At 40.1% G+C, this 10,623-nt stretch overlaps 1 protein-coding gene across 1 annotated transcript; it reads right to left on the bottom strand.

The window, feature by feature from the left end:
• Nucleotides 1-2,349: 2,349 nt before the first annotated feature.
• On the bottom strand, nt 2,350-5,257 carry RB195_019624 (uncharacterized protein; the record flags this gene model as incomplete). The annotated part of the gene is made up of 3 exons (XM_013450912.2): nt 2,350-2,445; nt 2,500-3,056; nt 5,116-5,257. 3 exons carry the CDS (start codon nt 5,255-5,257, stop codon nt 2,350-2,352), a joined length of 795 nt encoding a protein of 264 aa, XP_013306366.2.
• Nucleotides 5,258-10,623: the final 5,366 nt, after the last annotated feature.

Genomic DNA, 10,623 nt, shown 5'->3' with positions numbered 1-10,623 from the left:
AAAACTGTCGGCATCTTGCGAACTCAAAGACAGGAGAATTTGCTAGAGCTTGCAGAGCTAGGCTGGGTGTTTTGTTCCACTATAGAACTTTACAAAACACTTTTCAAGCGCTTTGTAGATGTGGAGAAAATTCTTGGATGTGGCAGCGATTGCAGTCTCTTTTCTGTAGCAGATGGCCGTAAAAATCGAACTGTTGAATCGAACTGTCTTACTTCGGTACATCATCAGTATACTCGCTGACGGATGTGAAAGCTAGTATGCTGCTCTCATTCTTCTAATCGGAGAACGGTGAAGAGGTGAGCATATGATGTTTTGCCGCATATCCGGGAGGTTAATAAGTGTCGATAACTGCACCACGGGACTCCTGACAGCGTCATGATCACCAAAGTAGCCCGATCGCTCCTCTTGTGCCACGTCATGCTGACCCCTCCCCCCTCCCGCCCACACAGTCCTCCCCGCCCATTCCGGCGCGTTTGTTGCTCTTACGGTCCTCTTTTTAACCACCCATCCATCTCTGGAATTAAAAAAAAGAAAAAAAAACAAAAGAAAAGAACTTCAAAAAACTCATTGTTTATTGTCATACTATATTTTTTATTTTTTCCTGTTTTCTGCGCATTACCTTTTGCACATCTAGCTATGGAAAGCTGGCATCCAACGGCTAACGAAGTGTGCTAATGCCTCACAGACATGTGTTGTACTTAAAGGTGTATCTCGAAGATACAGAGGTGTCTGTTTGCCTCTAGTACACCTAACCTGTCATATTGATTTTGTGCAGAAGAAAGATAGAAATGGAACGATTAAAGGTAAAAAAATAGGAAGCAGTTTAAAGAATATGTACAAAGTAATGAGGACTGAATAATGTCAATTTAAATCTTCAATTCAAATCATTTAAGTTATGTGAGAATGTAAACGGAGATTACATGGTGTAACTGCAAATTTTGAACATAAATTTGCTGACTTGCTGTGCGTATTGTTGTTGCAGTTGAAATTTGGACGTGATCTCGTTGAAAGACATTGTTCGTTGGCAGACAAAGACAACAAATTTCCGATTTTATATGGAACAGATGTGTGCAGTATTTTATGCGTGATATTATGAGATGTGTGAAAATGTATGCTGTGTCAGTGTTTTTTCTGCAGCATGTTTTTGCTATAATCCTTATGTGTATGAAGTTTCTCAAATGGAGTCAACATAGGTCTCGTATATCACTCATGCTCACCATGTCACTTTGATATGCCTCCGATGATATGCCTTTTAACTGGGTAGAAGGATTTGCTTCTTTTTAATTTCTGATAATATGCGTTCATTTTATCATATTCGTCTATTAGAACTTGCTGGGTCAATTCGCTTCTATTATGTAAATAAACTACATTCACTTTCTTCTCACAAAAAATCCTTATTCTCCTTGCAACAACCAGAGTGTACGTTTTGCAAAAAATTATCGTCGGTTTTCTACCTAACTGTATGTGGAAAGCGATGAGAAAAAATTAATTATGCAATGCTATATTCAAATACTGCTTAGCTTATTTTGCTTAACTTCACAAATGTAAAGTTCGCTCGAAGTGATAACTTCAGCCCCGTCTTCTTAGATTTGTCGCTTTCATACTTGTAGCATACGTTTTCGAAAAATGTTAACATTTACCATAATATTATCTTTGGAAATCATAAATATATAAACCCTTTATTTGTAACTTGGGAAATAAGTGGCAGTTAATCGACAAATCAACTCTTTACTTGTTATCCACGAACGGGAAGATCCTCTATACGCTTTTTATTGTATTACTAGTAGTTGGAAATCAGGAGCCACTTGGTCGGTGAGCTGAGGTCGGACTTCTGAGATCTGTGATTTCGTTCTTGACAGGTCGTATTTCGCTTCACATTGTCGGTGTTGGGAGCGTGCTTCTACGACTTTCGCGTGCTGGTGAAAATACAAAACATAAAAAACACCTTTGACGGTTGCATTTAATGATTATTCTCGCCCACTGGATCTAGCCTATTAGTAGCCAAGTAGCAAGCCACGTTGAAAAAATAATTACAATCTCAATGTTACTAATTGATCTTTACTTCTGCAACCAAATTTTTCTTAATTTCACAAAAAAAACTGTTAATGTACTGCTACAGGTCAGTAGGCGCCACTACCTTCTAGGAAAAGAAATTAACACACAGTTTTTTCTGCCTTATTTTGAAATACATAGTAAACTATAAATTCTCTCCCAGTTTATTCCACAAATTTATTAAAGAAACAGACTCAGATCTTCGCAGAAAAATATTTATAAATAAGTTATTTCAGGTCTCCACAGCATAGCGTTCTTCTTAGGCGTTTTTGTGAATTAAAGCTAGCAGATTTAACTTCACACTTGTGAGCTGGAAAGTTCTTCTCTTTGACGCTTTTCTAGCCATTGATTGATGGAGTTACTGATTCTCTTGGTGTCCTCGTTAGCAACAGGCTGAAAACAACAGTATACACTTTCAAAACCCGCAGCTTGGCTAATTTAGCTTACCTTCCTCGCTTTTACAGGGAAAAATTGACCAGAAGGAAAACCCTGACCGGAATACAAGCCTTGACCACTCGACATTACCTGACCGGAATACAAGTCCTGACCAGAAGGCATGCCCTGGCCAGAAGGCATGCCCTGGCCAGAAGGCATGCCCTGGCCAGAAGGCATGCCCTGGCCAGAAGGCATGCCCTGACCGGAATAGAAGCCCTGACCAGTAGGCATTACTTGACCGGAGTACAAGTCCTGACCAGAAGGCATGCCCTGGCCAGAAGGCATGCCCTGACCGGAATAGAAGCCCTGACCAGTAGGCATTACTTGACCGGAGTACAAGTCCTGACCAGTAGGCATGCCCTGACCAGTAGGCATGCCCTGGACAGTAGGCATGCCCTGACCAGAAGGCATCCCCTGAGCAGTAGGCATTCCCTGACCAGTAGCCATGACCTGACCAGAAGGCAACGTCCCTGTTTGACCATCTACAGAATGTTGACTCGGAAGGGATCCCTGAGTCTTTTGCCCGAATATTGACGATGGGACGTTAGAAGATAAGGAAGCACTTGGCGCTGAAAAAATCCACAAAATATCTTTGTTCAGACAAAATAAACAACATACTAAAAAAACGACAGATTAAGTTCAAGTTCATATCTTCAAGGTCTGTTTGAAGCCTACTGGCTTGCTTGTTACAGAAGCTGCCAACTCCATTTCAGTCATGCAAAAAATATGTTTTAGCAGGTTAGAAAAGAGGGCATAGTAAACAAAGCACTTTTTAAGCTCAAATACTCCTATGCAAAAACAAAGTGTAAACAGCGATCTTTGCAAAATGCGAAAACAGTCTGGAATGATTATCGCGGAGCAGAAGAAGATTCTAGCAATTTTCTATTACATTTGCAGTGCTCAAATCGACGCTAGTTTTTTGATCACCGGGAATGTGTGCAGAAGCTTTCTGCTCTCAAGAAAAAGAAAAAGCCGGCACGACGTTCACGAGGAAATCGGTGCACAGTCACTACAGAGGAATACACTTTGAGCATTCCACTTCAGTTATGGTAGTTTCTGTGACAGTAGTTTTTGATCATTTGTCAGATTTTAGTGCTACGATTCGCATGCGCAGGTCAATTGCAGAGGTAATTTATTGAATAAAATGTTGTTGTCATGTAAGCACCTACTGAGTTAAACTTAATATGGTTGATTCACCTGCAATTTCTACTATAGCCTTCAACAAAAGGCAAGCACTTTAACTTTTCTTCGAGGTTTTAGGTTGTCCCTGATGTTCCAGTAACTCGAGTTCAATTTTATTCATAGAGTTTCTTAGAAGAATACCTGAATTCTGACGAAAATGCACATTTCCACTACGGAGTTCGTAAACCCTTTTGACTGGATGTATCAAATTAGAAATAATACAATCGATTGAAATTGTGCGCGCATTGTTTCGCTCATTGGTGATCGCATCATAAGAATCTATTCAAGAAAACGAACAAGAAAATGAGATACTCTGCATCGTTGCATCTACACTTGCTGCTACTACTACTCTACTCTAAAAAATCACTTTTTAAAGAATGAGGCACACCGCAAATCGGTATTATAAGTGGTCACCCTGCCAGGATGGTACATAGCTGTAAGAATGTCAGAAATCATTTGATGATAACGAAACTTTTAATTACCTGACCGTCTAACCGTAATTGTGTTGATCATACTTTATCTAACGGCTGCGTATCACGAAACTGATAATGTTGATGTCTCTGTGACCAGACATAGAGTTCTGGTTGTAGATTACGAGTATGGAGGCGTTTGGCGTGTAGCTTCCGTCCAATTCCTCCTGATTGTCTTGGAAAACGGCGTGGAAAACGACGTTTTTTTCCAACGACGTACGTGAAAACGCACCATTATATTGGTGCTTTAATTTTTATAGGGAATATCTGGAAATGAGGAAAACGAGGGGGGCGGTTGGAAATTGTTGAGGTCTCCTCAGCAGTGCATTTAAGCTGAGCCAACGAATAGGTCTAACATACCTCGCAGGAACACTTCAAACTCTATGTTATACCATAGAGGAAGAAGATCGTAAGCCTTTCATCGTTTAAATCCCATGCGACATTGTGCTCATGTAAAATTTGATCTGCATATGTACAGTTCCAAATATTTCACCAACCGAACTGTTACTTAAGGGAAGATTGTCGCGGAGGTATGAATGCCACTTTTTGAAAGTCTGTGTTTGAAGCAGCGAACCGACATCTGTTTTAGCAAGCAGAGTACACAATTGACCATGCACATTTGTCATTGTCAAAACCTTCTACGTTGTTTTACGTTTTCCGAGATTTCGTCCATCTCTATGCAAAAAGATTTCTGCGTTTTGTTCTCCAATGCTGGTCATGTTTAGAAGACAATGCAGTGAAATCATTAGTTAAACTCTATTTCTTGCAACACTATTGTCGCGATGTAACTGAGATATGTAAGGATAACCTAGTACAATAAGGTTTTGTTTAAACAGCTCTCGGGAATAGAAATAGATCTTTCACTTTCATTAGATGTCATTTCCTTGAAACGTGTTGTATGAAGGAGTCAAGAAGGATTTTAATTCGACAAAAATAGAATTTAGATGTAACTAGGAGAAATATGTGGATAACTTACTTGCAGGACAGCAGAAGTAGGGTCCAATGTCGACGCTGTTCGTAGCAAAACAATAGGTCTGAGGAGGACATCGTGGCCAAGGATGTTTGGGGTCGCAGTCGAGAGGGAGCGACGGAACTCCATCGGGGCACATACCAGTCATTTGCTGGTATGTAGGTTGAACTGTTAAAATGTATGCATTACATTCAAAGGTATTTTTGCAAAGGTGAAATCCTGCTTAAAGGAGATTGGATGGTACTCCGAGATAGGTTTTTTTCTTGGGTCACCTCATTGTTTAGATTTTTTCTTAAATTTGTTCACGACTCATTTGTCTACTCAAGTGCTGCTTAACTACACTAATGTATTTAGTGGAGTGTGAGAAATAATAATGAAACGAATGGAACCAAAATTTACTTTGAAGCCTAGAAATTAAGATGAGGATTAGATCAAGATAGAGATTTATTCTCTTTTTTTCTCACAAGAAGCTTACTCTTTCGATTTCGGAACTAAACTGAATAGATTGGGAGACATTGTGTGATTCAACGTTGGGAATCCTACGAGGAATGGTGAAGACGGTCTTGTACGACTTCTCCGTTTACGAACCTCAGTGTTAGAAGAACGATTCTCTATCATACCTGAACAGGAAACAGTTAGTATAGAAAGAATGAATTGAAGACGCTTTTGAAGCATTTCGCAAACACCGTCAGCACAGTGGAGCCACTTAAATAGTACCGAATGCAGTGAACAAGAGGCGGAGAATCGAATACACAAATAAAAAAGGAAAAGCTGGACACCGCTCTTCAGTGGACGCTCTTGATAACAGAAAATCGCAACACTGCAACGCTTTAATTTTTGAAGCCTTTGTCTCAGCAGAAAAATAAGTGCAGCACCTTGGTGAGCACAGAATTTTACCATTTCTCAAGTAGGTAACATCGTAATTTCCAGTTCTTTACTGCACTACAATATAACAAGCTTGAAGCTACCAAGAAAAGAAGAAAACTGGAATTGGTTCCGGATACAATGCAGTGTATACAATAAACCGGATCGTTGTGCAAGCTTTATTTCCAAGGAAAAGTTCCTGAGCAAAATTTGAGAACTCTAGACACAAATAATCAAAGTGCACACTTTTTTTGCTCCTATGCGGACCTAAAAAAATAATTCGCGCTGTCACTTTGGAAAAGTACAAACGTTGGACATTCAAATGGTGGCGATTTTCCTCTGTTAGAGAACCTCAGTGAACTTAGAATTATTAATTATAGTAATGTAAAGGGTGTTCTTTCCAAACAATCGGCACATCTGTAGGACCGAAGAATGAAAGGCAGCTTTAAAAATGTTGTTCTTTTTACCCCAATAGAAATATTGTAAAATGAACTTACACGAATAAAAGTTGCCACACCTTGATTCACATGTAATTAATTTGAACAAATCATGCAATGAACATGGAGCGAACAAAACATTCTTCACCATAAAGGTCTACTTTGATTTTTGTTGAGAATATTTGGAAACGAGGGAAATGATGGAAGGTGTTTTGAGAATCACTTCGCAAAAGATATCTTAAATAGCATCTTATAGATAGTATGCGTTCCTTAAATGATCCTCTTCTCCCCACAATTAACGCATCCAAAACATGGAGTGTGCTGCATAGGGCTTAGTTTACAAACTCTTGCCTGCACTAATATAGACTCAGCTGTTGTGTGGATGCAAAATTGTTGATTTATGAGACACTCTGTGTCGGCAGCACCAAAATGGTTCAGAAGTGAGGGAAGCAATAGTAAGTGAGGAACAAATGTCGTCACTGACACTTTTGACCTCAAATTGATTGATTTCAAATTGGTCGACATTGGTTTCTTACTGCTACGCACACAGGACTTCGATCTAATTCCAGCCTCTCGATTTGGTTTTTCTTTCCACTGTTTTTTGAAAATGTTTCTTTTTCTCAGTGAACGCCTCTGTGTTAAAATAATGAATAGCGAAATTAAGGTCCGTGCAATGCGTGCAGAAAGATGATAATTCAACTTTTTTTCAGCTCTTTTTTAACCGATAGTTTTATTTAGAATTAAATTCTCTCAAGCCATAGAATTTTTTCTGAAACGATGTACAATGTAAATGTAGACAGGCCTGAGAAGAAGAAAAGTCCAGTGCAGACGAGTCAGTGTTTGCTTAAACTCCCTCACGTCTCGCCCATTATTTGAACTTCGCAATCATTTTCTCATTGACCGGGTAGATGTGCTCAGTTCTAATAGGGTGAAATCCGATTGGGGTCGATTGAACCTCATATCTCGAAACAATTACCTCTGCACTATGAATGTATTAGATATGTGGCGAGTTCTTCCAGACCATGAGCGCAAAATAACAAACACAGGAAGTGGAAGTGTATGTCATGCTAGGTAGTATTTCTTATAAAGTGAACAAAAAATCGTCTCTAAATAATACAGCTGTTGCTCATAACTTCCGACGCCTCACCAGTGTGCTGTTTTATACTAATGATGGTTCCTTCTAGTGATTTTTTCAAATTGTTAAACTAGGCGAAACTAGAAGTCAGAACTCTAATAGGTCAATTTGTGAGCTAGAGATCGAATATAGTCATTTAGGTTAATTTCCAATTCATGACCAATCGCTTTATCGAGCACAGACGTGCACTTGCAGCGAAGACCACCTCTATCGCAATGGAGGACCACTGCAAACACTACCTAGTGGAAAAAAACCCGTCTGAACTAAGAAATGTATAACAATAATGCATTAGTAAACAATATAATAACATAATAAATAACACTGTAAAAATATTACAAAAAGAAAAGCAGAATGCTCCAATCAGGTTATTAAAAAGCGGGAAGACATGCAGCTCCATCCAAAGCCCCCAAGCCAGCAGCTCACACACTATACGGTTCAGTTGGTATGGTACTTTCCATTTCACATGATTTTGTTTGACTATGGCGTTTTAGACAATATCTTCCATGATAAGACCGCTCAATCGTCTAGTAACACTCTTCCACAATAAAAAACAATGGGACGGGTATATAGCCTTGACATCAGGTCCGGCTGAGGATCACTGTGTCATCACTAGTGCCTTGATTTGTTTGTTGAGAATCCATCTTACGATCGATCAATTCCATGGTACAATTACCCTTCAGTGAGTGGCTGATATGAATAATTTTAACAGCTCTCTGGAGTTCACGGAACGATTCAAACAGCAGCCGTTCAAGATACAACGTTTGCATCTGCTTCTATGAACTGGATGAACGTTTTTAATGACTTTATTACCATAATGGATGGTCCATTATGGTAATAAAGTCATTAAAAACGTAGATGTTTCACTTGTATCACAACTACCAACCGTACTCCTGTTGTTCGTCACATTTCTCGAGAGACACCTTTATTGTTTCTGCTCGTGCCGATCACGTGCAGGTTTCCCAAGCAAGTTTTTTTTTTGCATTTGCTAGGCACAGAAGAGCCTGAAGATATCCTCGAACGACTTCGTAGAAAAGTCTAACGGGTCTTCCTGTTTTGTGTCTGATGTCGCATGAAACCCACTCGCTCATATCCCCGGGCCAATGGTTGTTATTTAGTGTGTCACCACGTGTGCGGCCTATCTTGTTTTACTTTCATTGGCATTATGACAACTACTTCGTGATAGTAATGGTTTTCGATACGCAGAGAGGGAAGAACTTTAAGCCTAAAAGTCCGTGTTTCACAAGTGTAAGGGGAGATACTCTTGACTCTACGCTTTCGATGTAGGTATCAGTGGCGCTGACAACGTTTTCCTGCTGCTTGCAGAGGTTCCAGTAGCTGGTCCAACGCAGAAACGAGATGCTGTTGAATAGGTGAGAATGCGCTCAGTGTTCTTCACTGTTATACACTCACTTACCTCGATGCTCTTGTATGTGGCCCGACCCGAGCCAGGCATCTTTTACCATCTTCATTTCCAGAAATAGATATCCATATATGACGTATTTGGATATCTCGTTCCGCTGAGCGTGGATGATGCATAAGAGACCCATCCGTTTCTCATGAACATCGACTTCTGTAGATTCAGCGAGAGGTCCAATGTTTCTGCACATTTTCTCTCAAATTCGTCCAGCCTGGTTGATGATTGGTATCAGAGCGATGTCTCCAGCGGAACGATGATAATGCAACTGCTGCGATCATCTTTCGGCGCCATGTTGTTTCATTTCAGCCTCAATGCTAAGCCCTAAAAGATGGCACTGAATATTTTGGATATCCTGTCCAACCTGCTTCTCCATGCCAATAACAATGTGCTCGTGGAATGGCTAAGTTTTGCCTGTGATGTTGATAAACAACTCCTTTCTCATTACTAACTTAGCTCGTCTTAGTTGTTTAAGGCTTTCATGTTCTGCTTCTATCTCTACTGAATCAAAAGTCTCCTTAATTCGACACAGCAGTATTATGTACTTCTGCAATACGCAGATGGGTGTTGAAACGATTTGTTCCAAGTGGTATACTGTCAGTCATTCCCAGAAATTCCTTTCCCACTGCTTAGAAGAATTGTATTCCGAGAGGTAGAACATGAATGGCCTCGACAGATTGTGATTGAAGATTGGCGATAACTTTTTTAGTTCTTTAGAATTGATAGCATCGAGACCGTTCACGATGATATGTTGTAGCTTGGAAGCGAAGATCTCTGGGATGACAAATATATTTTCCTTTAGATGGTGAGAAGGTGAATGGACATTGCTGTCGAATTGATCAGGATAGAAGTCTTCCTCCGTCGTTTTCGTGACGAGGAACTGTGTTGAATTAGACGATTATCTGATTCGGTGAGGAATTTAGATACATGTTTGAAGTTCATCAGACAAAAGATTTCACCAACGATGTGGTAGACTGTTTCATTACGGTATTCTCCACCACCCCTTGAGGGAGACTTCTACGTCAAGCATGGAAAGTACAGTTTGCGAGTTTTCATTAGACGGTCTTAGTCGCCATCATGAACTCGGACAGCCTTGCCTCCTGCTCCTCCCACCATCCCATGCGTCCGGTTTAAAGTATTTCGGACGGTAACGACTTTGTAGATGGTGCAATCTTCTTTGTGATATGTGATACCTGTCCAGGTCTATGCAGAAAGCTCTGACTTTCTCTCTCTTTCGTACTTGGTGCCCGTCTGACATTAGTCTTTCGGAATGAATTCCCGATGTTCGATACCGCTCTGGAGTATTTACCGTTTCGTAGGGGGTTTTTGTAAGGGCAAAAGCAACCCCCCCCACCCCTTATTTTTTCTGCCTGAGTCAGCTAATGTGGCTAGTATTGAACCTAGAATTTATATAACTAATGTTTCCAACTTCTGTGCCTAAAACATACTTGCCCAAGATCATGAGAGGCTAGTTGCCAACTTTGCTGATATCTTGATGTTCCTCTCAAGTTCTTTCTTTAGTTTTAAATAGATTTTCCTGAGCTGTAGCCAAGATTGATCGCCTTTATTAAACAACAGCTAACGTTTCGGCGCTATCGCCTTCGTCAGAGCCTGGAAAAATCAAAGCCATTAGTGACTTATCCTCTCAATCGCCTCATCACTCT

The sequence above is a fragment of the Necator americanus genome, chromosome II (assembly GCF_031761385.1).
Source record: "Necator americanus strain Aroian chromosome II, whole genome shotgun sequence".
NCBI classification, from domain to species: Eukaryota; Metazoa; Nematoda; class Chromadorea; order Rhabditida; family Ancylostomatidae; genus Necator; species Necator americanus.
The sequence above is the reverse complement of the archived record's forward strand: the minus strand, read 5'-3'. Positions and strand labels throughout refer to the sequence as shown.